A 21,051-nucleotide genomic window follows, 5' to 3' on the forward strand; every position below is an offset into this window, starting at 1 on the left:
TGTGGGTTTTTTATATATACATCTATAACTAAAGCACAGTGATGTCTTTAGCTGAATGATACCGATGTCATGCTAGGCTGGGAAGGACTTTTGTCCTTGGTTAACTTTAGTCTTTAAGTGGATGTTGCTAATATCAAATTAGCCCATGATGATAACCCTTGTGACTAACACTGAGTGTCTTATAGTGACCGATGGACTCAATGTAGATTAGTTATAATAGGATACACCAGATGACTACAGTGACTTAAATCCAGAGGCTACTGAGGATAGACAGGATAGTGGCTGGCAGGAACACTTTCTGAAAGGCACTGATTATTTTCTTAATGTGGTATCAATGTATTTATAACTGTTGTGCATATAGATGTAAAACCTTGCAACATCTTTTTAATAAAAACAAAACTACCTTTCACAGTGGTTAAGTTACATCTAAATCAGAAACTCAAGCATTAAGTGCTAATCTAAAAATGATAACACTTGAATCATAATATTACTGGGCAGTAGGAATTAGTCTTTTTCATTCAGATGAAGAGGGGCTTTTGTGAGAGTAGACGTTGGGTCTGGTCCTGACCTCCTGAAATCAGTGTGAATTTTGTTAGTGACTTCAGCAGGATAGGGCCCTTTTTCTTCAGTCTCCAAAGATGGAAACAATGCAGACGGAGTCTTTTCAGATGCAACTGAAAAATGAGAGTGAAAACAGTCGAAGAAAAAGAACTTTTACTAGGAAACGTGGCTTCAGCCTGCCCATGCTAAGATGGCTGAACAATCTAGGACTGTCGAACAGACTTGTGTGTCCAACTCCCATTTTTTGTGTAGGCAGGACAGATCTCAGGAAGAGTCTGTGTCAGCCGCTCAAGAATTGCTGAGGTAACATGTAAAGCTATGAAGCTGAAATAATCACTTCTCCTGTGTAAATTAGAGAAACCAGCGGGAAAAGGGTGTTGGCAGCAAGAGAAGCAATAGACATAATTGTTTTGAGAGGACAGAGATAGCAAAACTTTAAGGGGCAAGTTTTCAGACAAGAACTTTCCTTTCTCTGACACAGTCGTGCTTGCAAAATTTGGGCCCATGTTTTTGGGCCTACAGTTTAACCTGAGTGGGAGAATAAATCATGTAGTTAAAAGGTGTGATTATTCCACGTTTTGTCCAAAGTACATTTGTGAGTGCGAAAATATTGCTGCAAAAGGAAAGCCAGACCTCAGTTCAGCTAAATGGATGGATACTTCTATGTGAAGATTATAGTAATTTCTTCCATTTCATTTCAGTGCCCGTGCATACCTTTGTTTACTTTGAATTCTGTGAGCTGGGATTAGTGTAGTTGGTAAATCAGGGTGTATCAGGTCACATTCCTAATTAAATATTTGAATTCTAGAAGAGATGCTCAACAAAGGAAATGTATATGCTTCCCAATTACTTATACTAAGATTTCAGTGACCCACATGTAACATTAATTCCCCTGCAGAATCTAATCCTTCTGTGTAAGGGTCAGTGATTTATAAATCCCTGTGCTTGTAATTACCCTAATTAACTTTTTTACCTTATTAGTGGTGCTGGTACTGTTGTTAGGTGCTGAATTCATAGTATTAACAGTATTATTTTATGTGAATACTGTAGTTTTATTGGTCAAATTGTCATTTTCTCAGCTGTTAAAAAGGAAAATTTAAATCCAAAAAGATATCTGTTACACTATTTTGCAACATTTTAGATGCTATATGAAATTGTTTGCAAGATAATATTCCAGGGACTAGTAACGGTTACTCCTAAATAGGTTTACTAGGATAATTCCGGCAGGCAGGACAATTTTAGGGTCCAGTGGAACTATGGGTAGGAGGAGAAATTTGCAAGATTAGGGCCCTAAATACAGGGGCATATGAGCCCACTGGTGGAAAGGCCACCTGATCTAGATGGCTAACTCCCAAGAGTTTTTACAGTAGTTAAAAGTTGCTGAACTTCAGATTGGATTATGTGTTCCTTGGCTTTTCACCTTTTTACACATCTACTCAAATCCAGTGGAAAATATTGGCAAAAGCATAATTGGATAAATATATCAGTGACGCATCTAACAGAGTGTAAGAAACAACAATGACCATTTGCAGTGTTACAGATGAAGCATTTTTAAATATCTCCTCCTCTCCCCCCTTTCTAAGACAATTTTCATTATCCTGGCAGTTTCTTTGTCCCCCACCCCATCTGTATCAGAAGTAGGTGCATGTGCCTGCTACCACAACGAAGGCTTTCTAACAGTTACCCCAGGAAAACATAACAATAAAGTTCTGGGGGCTTTAGTCAAGGCTGGTTATCAATGTCCTCACAAACCTGCTGTCCCCATCGCCTGTCCCACTCCACTGGTTTGGTCTGAGAGAGACAAAGTCCCCTGCATCTGAAGAGTGATACTCTCTTTCCCAGTCTCTCTTTTTCCTTTCTCGCTTAACAGAAAATTCATCCATTCATTGATGTTTTAGGCTTCCTTTTTAATGGGAGTTTTCAACAGTTGTGTTCCTTTACGGACAACACAGCCATGGCTGACCCATATATTTATCATGATCAATTAGTCCGATCTCCCAGATTTCAATTCAGAGGGGCATGTGAAACCCACTGGTAAAAGAACTCCACACCATTGCACAAGTACTTGAGCTATGGAATCATTGAGTACTGTACTTAGTATAGTGTACTGTATTTGAAGAGTCATGCATCTCTGTCATCCTATGTCTGAGGCTCAGAGAGCTGAAAAATAAATGGCATAGCAGTTTTCTCCCTGCTCCTCCCAAATTGCCATCTCTTTGCCTGGGCTCATTTTCCTTGGGTAGTAGCCTCATAATTCCAGCTTTGCTGAAGTCCCAGTGGATTGGCCAACCACTCTCTGCCACAACTTCCACAAAGCAGTCTGCTAGGGGCGGGGGAAGGGGAGCCATAGAGTCTTCTCACCCTCCTCCTTTGCTCATCATGTATTTTTGCTTTGGAGAGAATGGAAACAAGTGAACTCCTGGGCTACTTGAGCACTTATCCCCAGTGTTGAGAAGGGAAAGGAAAAGAATCTTGTCATAGTCACATAGCTCCTCTTGTAGCCTATGTACATTTTTTAAGACTAAAGAAGTGTGAAGAGCTCACAGGAGTTAGAGATGAAAAAGGGCATGGACCATTAAAGCTGTCCTTTGCACTCCAGATATAGGGTGTACTGAAGACCAACTGCTACCCTGTATACATTCAGGTCCAAAGTTGTCTTTAATTTCTCTCTTGTGTTTGTGTTTGATGAGGAGATAAAACAAATTTTTTTTCACTCAATAGCCATAAATGGTAGATTTTATCATAACTATTGAATGACTGGGGTCACGAAGAATTTTTGTTTTTTGCATGCGTGCTATTGTGTAAAATATATATCTATAATATAAAACCAGAACTTCTGAAATGTACTTTACTTAAGTAACTATTTTATATTGAGAGGTATCATTATTTATTTCAGAATATGGACTACGGTATAGTGCTTAGAATAGGGGTGGGCAAACTATGGCCTACAGGCCAGATTCGCCCATGAGCCATTTTAAGCCGGCCCCTGAGCTGCACCAAGCGGCTTGGCCCCACTCCGGCTGGGGTGCTGGGTCGGGGCTGCATCACGCGGCTCGGCCCCACTCTGGGAGGCGCTGAGTTGGGGGGGCCACACCCCTGATCCTCTCCACACGCCCCAACCCTCTTCCTGAGCTCTGATCCCCCTCCCACTCTCCAAACCCTTCCATCCCAGCCCAGAGCATGCTCATACACCCAAAACCTCTCATCCCCAGCCCCACCCCAGAGCCCCCCCAGCCAGAACCTGCACCCCTGCCCCAGGCCTGATCCCCCTCCTGCCTTCCGAGCGCCTCGGTCCCAGCCCAGAGCACCCTCCTACACCCCAAACTCCTCATCCCTAGCCCCACCCCAGAGCCCACCCCCTCACCCCCGCCCACACCCCAGCCCCAATTTTGTGAGCATTCATGGCCCTCCATACAATTTCTGTTCCCCAATGTGTCCCTCAGTCCAAAAAGTTTGCCCACCCCTGCATTAGAACCTATGCTGGTGTTATTGTTAAGACCAGTGAATCAGGTGGATTAGATTTAGCATTTGATAATTATATTGAAATTGGTCATGTGCCTCTTCTCATATTCTGCTATTTTGCATGCTTGCAATCCCACTGCAGGAAAGGTGGCCAGAGGAAAAGGAATGTGTTTGGTTCCCAAATATCAAACGTAAGAGTTCAATGACCAGTCAATACAATACTCCTACTGGCTGATCTTCGTGTATGAAATGTGGTAGTTTGTAAATCCCTTAGCTAGTTGTCCTAATTAAACTTACTTTGCCTGGCTTTTTTGTGTTGATTCTTAGATGCTGAATCCACAATACTGGGCCCTATAGTTTTACTGTACAAACTGTCACATATATACATATTTTAAAATAGCACCCAATGTGGCATGAGAACTCAGAAAGGCCTATAAAAGAACTACCTGGGATTTTGCACCCCTCTGTTTTTATAGGACAGTGATATGCGAGAAGAGGAATTGAGAACAAAGGAAGAAAAGACACCTCTTTGTTAATCATAATCTTATAGAATAATTATTTGACAAGTCCCCCTTTACTATGTCTGTACAAAAGCAGGCTCATATCTCAGTCACACCATAAAGCTTGTAGAGATTTTTTTTCCCTCAGTATGTGGTGTTGATATTAACAGGATCTGTTGCTGTGGACATTATGGAGAGAGGACCAGGCCCTAGAATTTGAACATTACATACTTTCCCTTACCATTTCAGCTGCAAGTGATGTAGTGCAACTTGCTTTGTGATTTCAAAGCTCTTTAGAACTACTAACACTATTCTAGTAACTGTGAATCAAGACTAATGTCAAAGGGACTAAATTATTACATATAGAGATGTGTGAACTTTAATGCTGGGTGTTTCATAGACTACTTCATTCTATATTTCAGTGTGGACAGAAGTGAAACATAGGGTCAGAATTCCATCAGTACACATAAAGTAACTAGTAGATTTAGAAAAATATTTTTCCCCTTTTGAATAGAATGGAAGTCCCTTAGTAGAAAAACTATATATGAATCTGTGTGTGCATGTGGATATCTCATCAGTGTTACTAAAAGTGCAATGAGGGTACAATAGACTTCCAAAAAATAAAAATCATGGACCAGATTCTAACCCTGTGCTTTGGCTGCTTTGCATCACACCAGCAATGGAATCTGGTCCTAAAACCATTTTTACAGTCCTAAGGAAAGTGTGACCATCCAGTAGCAAAGTATTAGCATAAATTCAAAGCCGAGCTTTAAAATACCATGCAGGCACACCCTGCCTGCATATAAGGAATGTGTATAGATATATTTACACTTAATTAAGTAAAATAATTTTACTAAAGCACTCATCTGGAAGGAGGAGGAAAGAATACTTTACTGTGAAAACAGATTTATATCTACAATATTCAGAGTTAGTTCAGATGTAAAACATATATACTCCAGAATGCAACTTGGGGATTACGTGCTGGACGCAGAGTTGATTATTATATATGGGGCCTGAGCAAGAGGGAGAGCGTGTCATGGGAGTGATCTGACATCTGAAATATCGTTCAGTAGGAAAGGCATGCAAATGTAGCACATACTGTGAAATGGAGATTTGTAATATGGATCGGAGAAGAGAATAACAGATGGTTCATCAGAAAGGAATAGTTATTAATGACTACATGTTCTGTTACCCAAATTCTTGTGCGTTGTGGCATTTTTATTTACATGGAAGGACTGGTTTTAAAAGTTTTACCAATAGAGATGAGTTGATGTCAAATGATGATGTATCAGAATTTGAAATACTGTGCATGTTGGATGAGGTTGATAATCTCTGTGGAGGGGAACTACTTGAGCTGAGTGAAGTGCTGCAAGCTTTTTGTACTGCACAATCTCATTGATAATACAGTACTTAGGACAAATGTGGCATAAGAAATTTTTCTTCTTTATCTGGATTGCTATGGTTTAAGAGAACCTTGAAAAAACATTCTATTATCATCAATATGCTTGTTTCTAAGAGCAAATGAGCCACTTGAGCAATAAGTTATATCCCTTACCATTGCATTCTATTTAAGTGTGATATCGCTATGGTGTTTGGGATATGTTATTTTGCTGCAGTTCAGGTACAGTCCTGGTTCTTTAACATTCCACCTGTTCTACAGGGGACTTTCTGCCCTAAAGGGTGAATTCCACTGAATAAAATTGAGTTTCTGTGAAACAAGACAATCATGGATTTTTCAGATATCCAAGACTGTAGCTGAGCATCTGGGGAAATTGTTGATCTGACGTCTGAGGTTCTGCAATTTAATATTGTTTTCTCTTTTTGACAAAGCTGTCAAGTGCATCAAGAACGTATAAAGCAAAGGTGGATGTTACCATATGAAATACTGCTTTTCAACAAAGAAAAACAGTGTTCGATTGTTAGAAATGCTGATGCTGTAACTCCGTGTTCCTTTCTAATTGTAGCTTTTAGTTTTGTTAATGTGACTTGTTTCCCTTCCTCCCTGGCTCCTATATGCAGGTCATAAACATTACTGACCAGTTGGCTATAAATTCGCTCTACCTGAGAATGTTTCCATTGGCTTTCATTGTAATGTGTATGCTGTTAGCGTTGATTAACATAATACATGATATCACTATGAATAGCAGAGCTGGGTAAAAGATTGTTCAGATGTTCATTCAATTTCTTATATAATATTTAGTGTATTTCTGTACCTTTTTGATTTTGCTTTCCATGAATCTTCTGGCAAACAAGTTAACTGCTGGTAATGTTTGCTGGGAGAATGAATCTGGACAAATATTGTATAATATAGGAATCAGGAAGTTCTGAGTTCTAATCCTGACTGTTCTGTGGACTCACTAGATGTCTTTGGGCAAGTTATTTAATCTCTCCCTGTTTCCTAATTGGTAAATAGCAGAATAATACTCACCTGTTTGACAGGGATGTTTTGAGGATTAGATAATAGGCCAAATACTGCTAACTTGAGTGAGCCATTTAATTTATTGGATAAAGTAAGCAGGATCTGGCCTGATATTTGTACTTTGCTTTGAACATCTAGGATCAAATACAACTTTGATATAAACAATGAAATACTAACAAACCCCAAAAGCACTATGAATACCTGAAACAAAGTCATAACAGTAAAGGCAAATCCTAAAGAAGCCATATTCAAGGCACAGAATCCAAAGGCTGTCACATGCAGTGTTTTTGTAGGTACTTGCATGTATACTACTAATTGAATGTCACAAGTTATGTCAACATCTTCAGTCCTATCCAGTAAACGTTGTTTGGTCTGCACGGCTACTTACTAGATAACGCAAGTTGCTTCTATTGCCACCTTTAGTATTTTACTTACTACATTAGCTGTTCTGTGTGTAAAGAGTTAAGCAAAGTTGCTTGAGACTTGACCTTTCTTGAACAGAAGTTTGTCCCATTATTCCTAGTATTATATGTGACAGCTCAAAAAAATTCTTACGAGCATCAGTTCTCTTTTTTTCTTAAGGATTTTGTATATCTTACTTGAGTCCCCTTTACTGCAAAGTCCCATCCACTTGCTAAAGGGGTGCGTGTGTGTGTAGGGGGGGGAGGAGGGTTGTTCTTGGTTTGTTTTTTTTAACAGTGCTTAAAGGTAATTGAAACCCAGCTACCCATTAAATTAGATTTGAACAAAGCTAAAACATTTTTCATATGCATATTTGAGAGTCGTTAGAACTTGTAGGTCTTTAGTTTCCTGGACCTTTTTAAATAAGGGTTTTACCATCTTAAACAAGGGTATTACATTTTAGTTAAAACAATGGACTGGGAATCAGGAGACTTGGGCTTAATTTGCAGCATTGCCATGGACTTCCCGTGTGACCTTGCACAAGTCATGTAGGGCCTGATTTTCTATTACCCTGCAATTTATGTAGTCATGTACATTAGTATGTCTGAATGGTTGTTTATACTGACTTTGCACTAGTGTAAATGACTAGCTGAGATACATAGTAATGGAGAACCTGGTCATCAATCTCTAGTGCCTCATTTCCCTATCTGTAAAGTGAAGGTGACAGTACTTCCTTCCCTTACTAAGGTTTTGTGAGGCTACACTAATTAATGTTTGTGTGATGCTGAGATAGTGCTTGTGAACAGTGAACCCCATTTCTATAATCTTCTCTGAGTCCAAAAAAATTTGAAATACTGTCCAACATCGGATAAAAATGCTGTTATTTCTAACAATATATTACCTATATTGTACTGTCTCCTCCACTGTCCTCTTGTTCCACATATGAAACCATTCTTGTGCAATTTTCACCCTCCACATGTTTTTCTTAAAACAGTGATTATTTATTTTTTAGCACCCTCCTAATTCTCTTTTACAATCTTTCTCATTTTTTTCTGTGGCTAGCCCTGAATGTCTTGTATCTTGCATTGAAAGGCTTATTATATTATTTGCAAGATAATGCATATAAGTTTTGCATAGCTGGTTTTTAAATATTTTCCCCATTTCTCATTTTATTTGCACCTTTGGGCCAAACTGTGTTTGCTTTACTCACTCAAATGGCCCTGTTGACTTGATCTGAATCATGCAAGTAGGATGAGTAAGACTGGCCCTTTAGAAATAAAACTGAACTTAATTTATGAATGTCATTTAGTACTCACACATTCTATACAGGTGGAGCAGTAGCACCTAGGGTGACCAGACGTCCCGATTTTATCGGGACTGTCCCAATATTTGCTTGTTTGTCCCGCGTTCCGACTGATGTTCAGTCAGGACACTGGACAAACAAGCAATTTTGCCCTCCGCTCCCGCACACAGGCGGAGCCCGGAGGGGCTCTCACCCCCCAGTTCCGCCTCCTTCCTCCCCCATTGGATCCCTTCCCAAATCCCCGCCCTGGACCTGCCTCTTCCCCAAGCATGCGGCATTCCTCCTCCCTCCCAGGTTTGCACACTGTCCCGATATATCATGTTTGTCATCTGGTCACCCTAGTAGCACCACCTATACTGAAGTACCCTAATACCATCTACAGAATCTGATTTACAGTAGACAGAGAGTACATTGGCTGGTCAGAACTAGTATGAGGTACAATAGCTGTTAGCTTACCTTTTTCTGTCATTTTAAATATTGTTTTACTCAAACTGATTCCCCTTCAGTGATGACTGCTTCTAGTTTTTTCTTGTTTTCTTCACTCAAATGTTCTTTGTTGGATATTTCATTTTTTTCAGGTATAGAATAGTTTTGAGAAGTTCTAACTCATGGCTTCAAAATTTTATTTCCCAGCATTATCTTTATTGTTTTCTGTATAAGAAGGACGTCACAAATATTAACAGATTGTCACTCTGTTTTCCATTCATTGTAAAGTCACATTTCCTCATTGTTTCATTTTTCCCATTAAAAGGCTAGCTAAACTATTAGTAAACCCATAATCAATGGTAAATTTCTTCCTTTTTTTTAAATACAGAAAGAGCCTGCTATCCCAGCAGATGTTTCCATCTCTAAAAGTACTCTGTACTCCCGAATCAGCACTTCTGAGGCAGAAAATACCACAGATCTGCTCTACCAGCAAGAAGATTTGGATTCTGCACTACGAATTGCCAGACAGGAGGTAACTTTTTATAGTCTCTGGAAATAAGAAGTTTCTTCTGTTAATAGTTTACTTCTTCTTAGTTTTCTCAAAAGCAATTCACCTGAACTAGACTTAGTCTGTACTGAAAACTGTGGCCCTGATTCTTATATACAGTAAGGCCCCTTTACACTGCTCTGGCAGCATAAAAGGGATTTAAAATGGAAGTAGGTTTTATTTGCTTGGTGTAGATGAGACTCAGACCCAGTATATGGAAATTTGTATTATTTATTTTACATAGCACTGTGCAGTTACCTGCAATCTATACAACTTGAGTAATGGAATATTGGTTTATCTTTTCAAAACAAATGGTATAAGGCTTCTACTTTTTATTATTTTATAGTGCCTCATGATGCTTCACAGAAAATATGAAAGACTGGTCCCTGCCTGAAAAGATGATTCAATCTAATGTTAAAAAAGCACAAACTGTGTGGATATAACATATACCAGGAGGGGGAGGGACAAGGAGGAATGTAGGTTATGGATGTTATGATTCCATGGTTATTCAGTTCAGACATACATGCACGAGAGTAGAATTCCTTCAGGATTCATTACTCAAGAATTTAAAGATTTGGTCCCTTGTGGAATCGGATATAAGGGCACTTCTTCTACAGAGGAATAGAATAGCTCTGTAAAAGTATCTTTGTGTAATTAGGGAGGAGCATAAATTTAAACACAGGATTTACCACCTCTCAAAAGAGTTTGGGGACGTTTGAGTTGGGTTCCACATATACACATCTGAATGCAGGCCTTATGTTTTGAAATGGAAAAATTCCTTGGGGGTGTATAGATTTGGATCCAAATCTAGATATGAAATCTCCAGTGCAGGCCTTTCTCTTGTACAGGGGTCAGCAACCTTTCAGAAGTGCTGTGCCGAGTCTTCATTTATTCACTCTAATTTAAGGTTTCGCGTGCCGGTCATACATTTTAACGTTTTTAGAAGGTCTCTCTCTATAAGTCTATAAACTATTGTTGTATGTAAAGTAAACAAGTTTTTTAAAATGTTTAAGAAGCTTCATTTAAAATGAAATTAAAATGCAGATCTTATCAGTTTAGTGCAGTGGTTCTTAACCTGGGGTGCGCACCCCCCCTGGGGCAGGGCCAGTGCAGGGATATTTTGCACCCTAGGCGAAACTTCCACCTTGCGCCCCCGCCCCCCCTGCACATCGGTTCATTGAGGGGCAAATCCCAATGAGCCTTTATAGACCCCAGGGGCCAGCCATGCCCAGGGGCTGCTCCCCAGACCAGGTTCCCCCCTCCCCGCCCCCTGAACTCCCCTGGAGGGTGCACAGCCCCCCTGCAAGCCCTCCTCACCCCTCCCCGCCCTGAGTCCACTCACTGGCTTTGCCGGGCTTGGGCCGCTGCAGCAGCTCAGCAGGGAGGAACCACCTTCCGGAGGCACCGGAGAGCCAGAGCATCCCGCTTGCGGCAGCCGTGAGCCCCAGCCATGGAGGAGGCAGCACGGTGCAGGGGGGCAGTTCCCCTGCAAAGGCGGCGGCACCGCTAGCGGGGAGCAGCTGCGCCCCCCCACCCCTCCTGCCCAGGCTGTGGCCCGGTGCCCCCCCCGGGGGCTCCTGCAGGCTGCAGTGGATGTATGCGGTCGCCAGCCCCCACGCACCCCCCCCCGCGGCTCCCCCCTCGCCTAGGGTTACCGTATTTCAGCAATCAAAAAGAGGAGAGCCCTGCCCTAGCCCCCATCCACTCCCTCCTTCTTCCCACCCCAATTGCCCTGTCAGAACCCCCGCGCTCCTTGTCCCCTGACTGCCCCCTCCTGGGAACCCTGCCCCTAACTGCCCCCAAATCCCACCCCTACCTAAACCTCTCTGCTCCCTGACTGCCCCTTCCTGAGACCCCCGCCCTAACTGCCCCCTAGGACCCTACCCCTACCTGTCACCTGACTGCCCTAACCCTTATCCACACCCCCGCTCTCAAACAGACCCCTGGGGACTCCCACGCCCCATCCAACCACTCCCTGCCCCTGACAGGACCCCCAGAACTCCCAACCCATTCAACCCTCCCCCTGCTCCCTGACTGCCCTCCGGGACTCCCCTTACCATGCCCATGCTGGTCAGACGCTGTCTCCACGTGGAGGCAAAATTCCACATGGAGTGCTGAGGCAGCGGGAGGGGCATCAGCGACGGCAGCTCACACTTCTGGGAGCTGCAGAACCCGAGTGCGGTGAGGAGGGAGCCGGGGGGTGCGCCTGCCCGGGCTGTGGCCCGGTAGCTCCCCCCAGGGGGGCTCCTGCAGCAGATGCATGCGGGTGGTGGTCTCCATGTGCCCCCCAGCTACCCCCTCACCACGTTCGCTCTGCGGCTCCCAGGAGTGTGAGCCACCGCCCCTCCCGCAGCAGGCTCAGGGCTTCGTGCCCCGGCGGCTCACACTCCCAGGAGCTGCAGAACCCGAGCGCAGTGAGGGGGGGAGCCGGGGGGCGCGCCTGCCACTGGTCTGGGGTCTTGGCCACCAGCCCTGCTCAGCCTCTGCCGGCCTGAGGTTGCATTCCCTCAGCTGGCCGCGTGCTGAGCGGGGCCAGCGGCCGGGACCCCAGCTGGCAGCCACGTGCCAGGCAAAATCGGCTTGCAGGCCAAAGGTGGCTTGCATGCCATAGGTTGCCGACCCCTGCTCTAGTATCAGCATTGAATATTAAATTTAAAAAGCAATTGTGTAACCCATTAAAATATAATTTAGTCCTAGTATCTAGCTATCTAGCTGTCTTAATGAATTCCTTGGATTTACCTAATTTTCTTACAACCTGTTTCCCCTTTCTCTGTATAGACTGTGGCCAAAGAAAGAGAAGTATCTGAGTGGAAAGACAAATATGAAGAAAGCCGAAGGGAAGTGATGGAGATGAGGTGAGGCAGTCATTGATAAGATTAATTGAATCTTTCTGCTTATGAATATCGACAAACAAACTGGGATTTGCACAAATGTATTAAGTATCAGATGGGTAGCCGTGTTAGTCTGGATCTGTAAAAGCAGCAAAGAATCCTGTGGCACCTTATAGACTAACAGACGTTTTGCAGCATGAGCTTTCGTGGGTAAATACCCACTTCGTCGGATGCAAGTGACGAAGTGGGTATTCACCCACGAAAGCTCATGCTGCAAAACGTCTGTTAGTCTATAAGGTGCCACAGGATTCTATACAAATGTATTAGTTATTAAAAAAGATTTCAGTATTTTTTTGGACTACACACTTTGGATTGATCCTAAATCATTTTCTGTTAGTTTTTGTTGTTCACTACTTTTGAAATTTACCCCTGTTCAGATAGACATAAGGCCAAATCATCACTTTAACCACATAAAATCCTCAAAATAGTGAGCGTTAAGAGGCCTTGGTGCATTTGATCTTAGGCTGGTTCTCTGCCCAGGGGTAAACGTTCCCCTATTCGGGCTATGTTGTTTAGTTGTCATTAGTCAGATAGATAACATGGTATTGTTTCTGTTCTCTGGCTGAATGTATGCACCTGCACGTTTTGTAGGAATATTCAACCGGTAAATTTAATAACATTTGTGCCAGTAAAATTCAAATGCATGAATGTTTGCAGAAGGTGAAAACAAAAAGAGCACAAACAGTACAGGCAAAGCAGATTCATTTACACATCCAAGTGACTATTGGCAAAGAAGTTTTTGGCAGTATTCACCCAACTCTTGAGGTCATTTTAAAGTTGTACATAGAAGAAAGATCAGCTTGATTTTGTTTTTTGGGTCTATTTCTCCCATTCCAAGGGGTGATGGTGAACTGTAGCTTCTCTCTGAAAGACACTGTATTTTGATATATTGAGTGGTATTGCTCAAAGGATCAGTATTGTTTTTCTCCTTTGCTGAAATTTTGGTCTTGGTACCAGATGTGTACCAAATGATTGTTTTCCTTATTATTGGTATCATCGCATAAATAGGTTGTACAAGACCAAGTGAGACACAGAATGAGCTGGTCTGTCTCACCAAACTGGGCCTGAGAATATGATTAATAGGAAAAGCAACCTGATAACAGATATTATAGAGGGTCTTAAAGGTTTTTAATTTTTTTCATGTATTTTTAATTTTTTATCTTGTAAATAAGAGCCCTATTTCAGGCCTATTTTTTTAGTCACTCCTCTAAGGAGCAAACTACCACAACCACATCTGAGGCTTTACAGGGGGGGTGGGGGGTTCTTAAAAACTTTTCTTGCAAAGACATTGCATAAACAAGCATTTGAAAGCAAAAATTTAAGAGTCATTTCAAATGCTGATCTATATGTACAACTCCTGCTGCTATCAAGCAGGGTTGTGTGCATGGATCAAGGATAACAACATAATAGTGGAAAGAATTGGGGAGCTAATTGTGCACTGCAAAATGTGGACTGAATGTTAGGAAAATGTTTTTTTGACATTAGATCTTCTGAGGTCGTGAAATAGTCTCACAAGGTTCACCTTGAACTTTTAAATCTAGACAGGGCAAAACACTAGAACATTTTCTGTAGCAAACAGTCCTACTGTGGCAAAGAAATGGACAGCATGGTCTCCTGTCTTTCTATTTCTAACTTGTATGGGCTAGTCTAGACTGGGAAATTACATTGTGTTAGCACATAGTGTCTAACAATAAGTTTGATGCCATAACTCCTCAGGTTCCTGTTCTAACACCATGTAACTTCCTAGGATATACAGAGCTGTTAAAAACATGATGTGTCTCTAAAATTTTTCCTACTGTAGCTATTGAGCTCTTCTGTGGATGCTAATAGAGCCCTTCCTTTCAACGGAAAATCCCTACAGCTAACTTTGTTTTTAAATTTAAATTGCCTTTTTACAGCAAAATTAATGCTTTGAGAGCAGCCTCAGCAACTCTGAGCAAATCTCCAGGTGGATGCTACAGAGCTGTGCAGTCCTTGCCAAAGCTCTGCCCTACTTTTCCACAAATAGCACAGCACGTGACTGTGCATTTCCTGGTTCCAGTCCTGCAAAGAGCTCTACAACCTGGATCGTTACTTGAATGTGGAGTCTCACTGAGGTCAACATGACTTCCCAGCTGGCTTTTCTGACCCCTCGACAGGACTGGGGCTAATAGGGGCAGCATTGGGCTAGTGTTCATTAAGGGTGGACTTTATATTAATTGCTAGAGTCACTTTTAACCTGGGTTTCACTTTGTTTTTGTTTAGATGGAGAGGTTATAAATAACTCATTTGTATTTTGGGGGGTTATCCCATCACTTCCCCATTTGTTATCAACTTTTGGACTTGAGCTTTCTCCCACCCCAGAATTCAACCCTATTTTCAAAACACTTTTCCAAAATGCAGCAATTAAAATTGGCTTTACAGAACACAAACAAAAAAATGTAAAAGGGATATTTTGAATACGCACGTCAGGTGAACTAAACACATGGTTATTTTGTTTTGATAGACAGTCATATGTGGCTCATCATTCAAAGAACAGCTATGGCTAGTCTCATTTCATTAGCTTGATTTGGCTCTGGGAAGGAATGGATCAGCTTTTCAAATCACTTTTAATCTGCTTATTTTGGTTAACCTCTTTTCAAGAAGAAAATTCAAAGCAGGATGTGACTGTATTATTTAAAATACAGACTAAGCATAAAATTATCATTTTGCTGATTGCTCTAATTTTGTGCAATTTCTGTAAAACAATCATGTGCTGCATGATTGACTATTTTGGGTGATTTTTTCAGTCTTAAAAACTGAATTAAATGTCCCTTACTTTGTATTTGATGTGCGTAGGATTGGATAGCTATCTTTAAAATGAGGGCCTCTCAACTTTTTCCTAACCAACCTAACTTTCCTGTGAAGTTTAAAGTAAAAATAAACACAAGCCAATCAAAAGAGAGAGAGGAAAAAAAGGAAGAAAATTGTGTCTCCCCCCCACACACACTGACATGAATCAAACTGTCCAGGGCTCCAGATCCTAAATGAAAATATGACCCTCGATATAATTCATGGTTGGTGAAGTACTTTAGGATTATTGTGAATAAAAGAAGCTGTATCTACTCTCTTCCTTTTATATTCAAATGGCAAATTAAAAAATTAGAATCAGCATTTGAACTGCTTGGTTGTATTGAATTTATTGCTCGGCTATTTTTGTTTCATAGAGTCAATAACAATGCAGCAGCCTCAAACAAAATAGTACAAGAGATCATATGGCTTCTAAGTGGATCTGTATTGCATTTTGCCATGATAGAAAAGTGCAGCTATTTAATAGTCTTGTTATTCAAGTAAGCACTTAGCAACTATAACATTTGCAAACACAGCTTTTCTTTTCATTTCTTTTATAGGAAAATAGTTTCAGAATATGAGAAGACGATTGCTCAGATGATAGGTAGGTGTTACTGCTATGGAATATGCTTTTGTAGACTCTGAAGAGAGCACAGAAATATGTGTATGGCTGGGGGCCTAATTCTGACCTAGGATACACCTGTTGAACTCCTGTGGACGTTCATGGGAATTTCTGAGGGCAGAATTAAGTGCTGCTAGTTGAAGCTGAAAAATAAGTACTCCATTCTGCGGATACTATAATCTGAAGCGTTCGAGATTGTCCCAGATTTCTCACCAAAAGCAAGCTATTCCATAGAAAACATGTCCAGAATGCACAACTGTTTTGGCTGAGTTTCAAGAATATCTCTCGCAGAAAGGCATTTGTGTCATTTAATTTACTCTTACCAGACACACGCAACTTTTTTCTTCACTACCAGTACCAAAACTTGGTTCTTCACACCAACAGAGGCCATCTTTTGTAGGTACATTTATCCCAGCAAAAATGTGAATTAACTCCACTCTCAGATCAGAGATCACTAGGGACCAAACCCTGAGTGACTTACTGAAGTTAAGGGGCTTTGGGAATATAAATTATGAGAGGATCTACCCCTAGAAAAGCTGGGAAATATTTGTTCACAAAATGTCTTGCAAATAAAAGATCACTTACAAAGTTTCTCAAAAACAGAAATTGCAAGACTCCTGGACTCTGCTGGCATTTTAGGCCTAGCTCAAAAGGCCCTGTTTTAAAAAGCCTTCTTTGGAGGACCTCCTAACCCTTATTATCTTCAGATTCTGGCTTTCTTGTTATAGAAGGTTCTCAGCTTGCGAGGCGGGGCAGAGTGGCTAGGGTTGTGTCCAGCAGGATGCTTCATTTGGAGCTTTGTCTCTGAGGGCCAGGAAAGTAGGCCTGTAAACGGGTTGGACTCACCCCTGCGGCGCCTCCTGCTGGTGACTCTTGGGAATTAGTTTGGTTTCCAGCACGGAGCGCCCTCTGCAGGCCAGTGATCCGCCTGTTCCCTGGCCCCGAGTCCCTCCCTGGACCCCGGTACCCTTTTACATGGGGTGCTGCCCCCTGGCAGTAGCCCCTTTCTCTCTGGGTCTCCCCTCTCAGGGAACCCCCACCCTCTATCCCCACCTTGCCTCAGTATATGGCCACTGCCAGTCATTGTCTAGCCCCACACCCTGGGGCAGACTGCAGTATTAGCCTATTCATCACTGGCAAGGAGGGTTTGGACCTGCTGCTTTGGCCTACCCCTAGGCTGCCTCTGCAACCCCCAGTACCTGTTAGCCCTCTGCTAGGTGGCAGCCTGGGGCTTTTCAGGCTGGAGCTCCCCAGCGCCTCAGCCTTTCCCCAGCCCTGCTCCACTCAGGTACCCGGTCTAGCTCCCTGCAGCCAGGCCCATCTCCCTCTGAATGCAGAGAGAGACTGTCTGGCTTCTGGCTTCCCTGGCCTTCTTATAAGGCCCTGTGCCTCAGTTTGGGGTGTGGCCCCAGCTGCAGCCACTTCCCCAATCAGCCCAGCCTAAAGGCGGCTTTCTGCAGCCTCAGCCCCTTCCCAGGGCTGTTTTAAACTCCTTCAGGGCAGGAGCAGGGGACCACCCTGCTACAAGGCCAATCAGAGATAAACTTATATCTATTTCTTTTGGAATGTGAGCTTCAGAGGGGAGGTCATCTCAGACTAATGACTTCATCAAAGAGAGGGGAAAGTGGTTGTATTGTAATGTGCTCAGAGGATTTCTACTGTTCTTTACAATATAACATTATTTATAGCAGAGAATGGTCATGGGGAGCACCCAGTAAAGCTCTATATGTGTGGCATGTAATGTATATGTGCCTCTGTCTTACAAATTGACTGATAATGAGAAAAGTTTTCATAACATCTACTAGAGTATTATAAATGTCATTGTGTTACCCTCTGTTGAAACTGGCACTTTCCATTTTTTGTGTATCGTACTGCATGACACCAAATATTTTGGTTATTTTTTCTCATTTCTTCTACATTAATATCACTAAAATTAGAGTAATATTTTCATAATGTTGGCACTTCCCCACATATACTGCATAGATCTATGGGCTGGATGTTGTGGAAGGAGTAAGTGAGTAAGAAGCTCAGAAGATGAGTTAAGCATATTTCATTTAAACCAGTGAATTATAAGAGACTTGCTTGTTTTTGCCCAAAGCAAAATGACAATAATAATAATGATTAATAATTTGACTATTTTTGCACCGACAGATCTCAACTTCTTTTCATGTAAATAGTAGAACCTTGGGGAGATACATTCCCTCCCCTGCAGATCACTGATTTCATTCACTGCAGCATTGTGCATCTCTTGCCATTCAGGTGAAAAATGTAAATAAGCATTGCATAAGTGACTTCAGAATAAGGTCTTAAACTCCTCTTCCGGAAAGTGCTGACCTAACTTCTCTTACCCTTTCAAATTTAAGAGCTTTAAATCCCCATTTAATTTGGATTGTCTTCACCTGGTGCCCTGCCATTTGTAATGCACATTTTATAATAGCAGAAAACACGTTGGGCTGAATTCTCCACTATTTTATACTAGATTTATGCTGGTTTGTCTCCAATGAAGTTGGTAGAGATGCAACGGCATAAAACTGGTTCAGTGCGGTGGAGAATCAGGCCCTAGAGTCTTCAAAATGTGACTTTGCTGATTTCTTATACAATCTGAAATTGTTTCCTGTGTTTCCTGTCCAAGAGTCATATATCCCAGGACTGAGTTGGCTTTTCCCTGTGTCAAATGTTTTCGTCCAGTATCCCAGATAGGTCTTCTTTTTAGGGTTTTGCAGCACATAGCCATGGAGGCTGAGGATATATTTCCATTTTTTATGTTCCAGAACTTAAGTCTGTATTCAGCCTCCACACAGAAACTAACTGCCACAACAGGAACTTAGAAAGTTCTTTAGTCTCACCTGGCCATACATTTGGTCAGATACTACAGCTGTCCTTTTCTTCCAAGCCAGTTTGAATAGTTAACCATCAAAATATTCTTTTTCAGTGACTACTATTTCAAGTTCTACTTTTAAGCTATTTAGTGCACTTTATTTTCTACCTGTTGGAGGGGACTATTTATTTCCACTTACACAGTGATTTCAGTGTGACATAATTTTTGTTCAGTTAGTGCTTAGAGCTGTACAAAGGGACCTCGGTCCGTGACTATGGTTCCTAGGCAGCATGGTGGTAATAATAATAACAATTATTTTATTATTATTATTATTATTATATAAATTAATGATGCAAGAATATACAGCACAGGAATTTTATAGAAAAGGGACGCTGTAGGTAGTAGCAAATGGGTGCCCATTACAGATGACTTACTTTAAACTGCACACACAGTTTTTCAGATTGCAGCTTACTATGTTGTTAACACCTTTAGCCTTTGCCTGAAGGTGAGCATTCAGTGTTCGAGATTTATAAATAAAATCTAATTTAATAGCTGTACATCTCAGTCAAAGCTGCTCCTATCTATTTATTTTATAACTAGCCTGTTAAGGCACCCATGACTAGGATGCCTGAGCTCCTTTCACTGATACACTGTCAATTTTATATCATGTAATGTTTGGTGAATGAAAATTACGGTCAGTGAAATAGTGTCACCGTGGAGTAAATTCTAAGGAACTTCAGCTGTTTTCTTTATCATTATTTCCAACAAATGAAGAATAATTAAAATTTCTGGTCTCTGATCACGGAGCAAACGATAAGATCCTTATAGTTTGAATTCATACAAGTTGATGATGCTTGTTAAACGGTGTCTAATTGTGTCAAAACAGGATCTGTAGCAGATATTTAGAAACATGGCTCTAAATTATGTTATTAATTTTGGATCATGATGAGCTCACTTAATTGAATACGGAATAGGGTCATTTAGCATGTAGAAAAACAGCTGATTGGCAATATACTATACCTGTACTCATGAAGAGCCAGGTGTGCATTGTTGTTGCAAGCAATGCTGCCTTAATGATAAAACAAAAGAAGGAAAATCGTGTACTTCAACATGAGTACACTCACCTGAATTGTTTCTATTTATGACTGAAGCCTTCTGATCTCTTTATAAAACCATCTACTAGAAGTTGACTTAATTACAACTGAACCTATTTCTCTAATCCCTTTGAAGGAATATTCAATTAGGTCAATAGATCCTAATAGAGCTTTTCTAGAAGGTCTTGTCTCTCTATATAACCCATTATTAGGGATTTTACCATTGACTTCATCAGGAGCAGATCCTAAATTCGCTAGTTTATACATGTAGGGACAAATATTGCTCTATTTAACTCATCCAAGAAGTTCCATTTTGTGATCTGTATTGTGTGGGTGAGAGCATTGTAGCTGTCAATACATAGCTCCATACCCAACTAGTGCCTTTTTGCGTGTATGTCTTTGCTTCCTTTTTCATTAAATTAATTCCAGTTTGCCTCAGCACCTATTGCATGTTTGTACACATGCGCGTGTGCGCACACACACTCTTAGCATGCTCTGTTCATGAGAAGCTCAAAGAGTGGACTAAGTAACAGCGTTGCAGATCAGGAATGGGGTGCATCAGCTGAACTGTGTAAGAAAGTTTACACTGCCCTTGTTTTCACTGTGTTGGGCTCAAGTCAATTCTCCATTATAAAATTCACCATTCAGCCGTACTTAAGTGGTAACTTGTCCTGGCCCTTTGTAGAAGGATGCATTTCACCAATGGTCCTTTGCTTTCGTGAGCATCATATTCATCTATAATTTTTTCCTGAAAGGTCCATTTTGTGGTTACTTTTCACCATTGCAATGGAAATGTATTTGTAATTTTTCTCTCCAGATACATATTCATATATTTCAAAGTTAAAAGATGTTTTTAAAAATCTCATTATAAAAACAAAAGAATTTTATGCTTTCTGCATTACAGGTTGTTGAGCATTAATTTATTTCTGCTTTCCTAACAAATTCCCTGATTTTCTATTTTGCTTCCATTTTTTTTGCTTCTTGCTATTTGCTTGCAAAACAAATAAACAGGCAAACCTGGTAAGTAATGCTTTTCACCAACTTTGACATATTGCTTTTTTTTTTTGCTTTTATTCTTTGTATTTGCCTCATCCCCATTAAATAATGCAAATATTAACTGAGATTGAAAATAGATTTGAAAGATATTGGGTAATATCTTACTTTTGCTAGTATCTGTTTTTCTCTGGTTCTTTCAATA

The 21,051-nt window shown here is 41.2% G+C and overlaps 1 protein-coding gene across 7 annotated transcripts in view; it reads left to right on the plus strand.

The window, feature by feature from the left end:
• TACC2 (transforming acidic coiled-coil containing protein 2) overlaps window positions 1-21,051 on the plus strand; it is a 210,661-nt gene that overhangs the window by 180,055 nt on the left and 9,555 nt on the right. For 4 of the 7 annotated variants that reach the window (XM_039482919.1, XM_039482922.1, XM_039482923.1 and 1 more), the window contains 4 exons: window positions 9,462-9,605; window positions 12,399-12,475; window positions 15,880-15,923; window positions 20,865-20,873. In XM_039482919.1, the coding sequence (XP_039338853.1) occupies window positions 9,462-9,605; window positions 12,399-12,475; window positions 15,880-15,923; window positions 20,865-20,873 (274 nt within the window). The remainder of the gene's footprint in view (window positions 1-9,461; window positions 9,606-12,398; window positions 12,476-15,879; window positions 15,924-20,864; window positions 20,874-21,051) is intronic. The other 3 variants (XM_039482920.1, XM_039482924.1, XM_039482921.1) reach the window with 1 other exon arrangement.

The sequence above is a fragment of the Mauremys reevesii genome, linkage group 7, assembly GCF_016161935.1.
Source record: "Mauremys reevesii isolate NIE-2019 linkage group 7, ASM1616193v1, whole genome shotgun sequence".
Classification (NCBI taxonomy): Eukaryota; Metazoa; Chordata; order Testudines; family Geoemydidae; genus Mauremys; species Mauremys reevesii.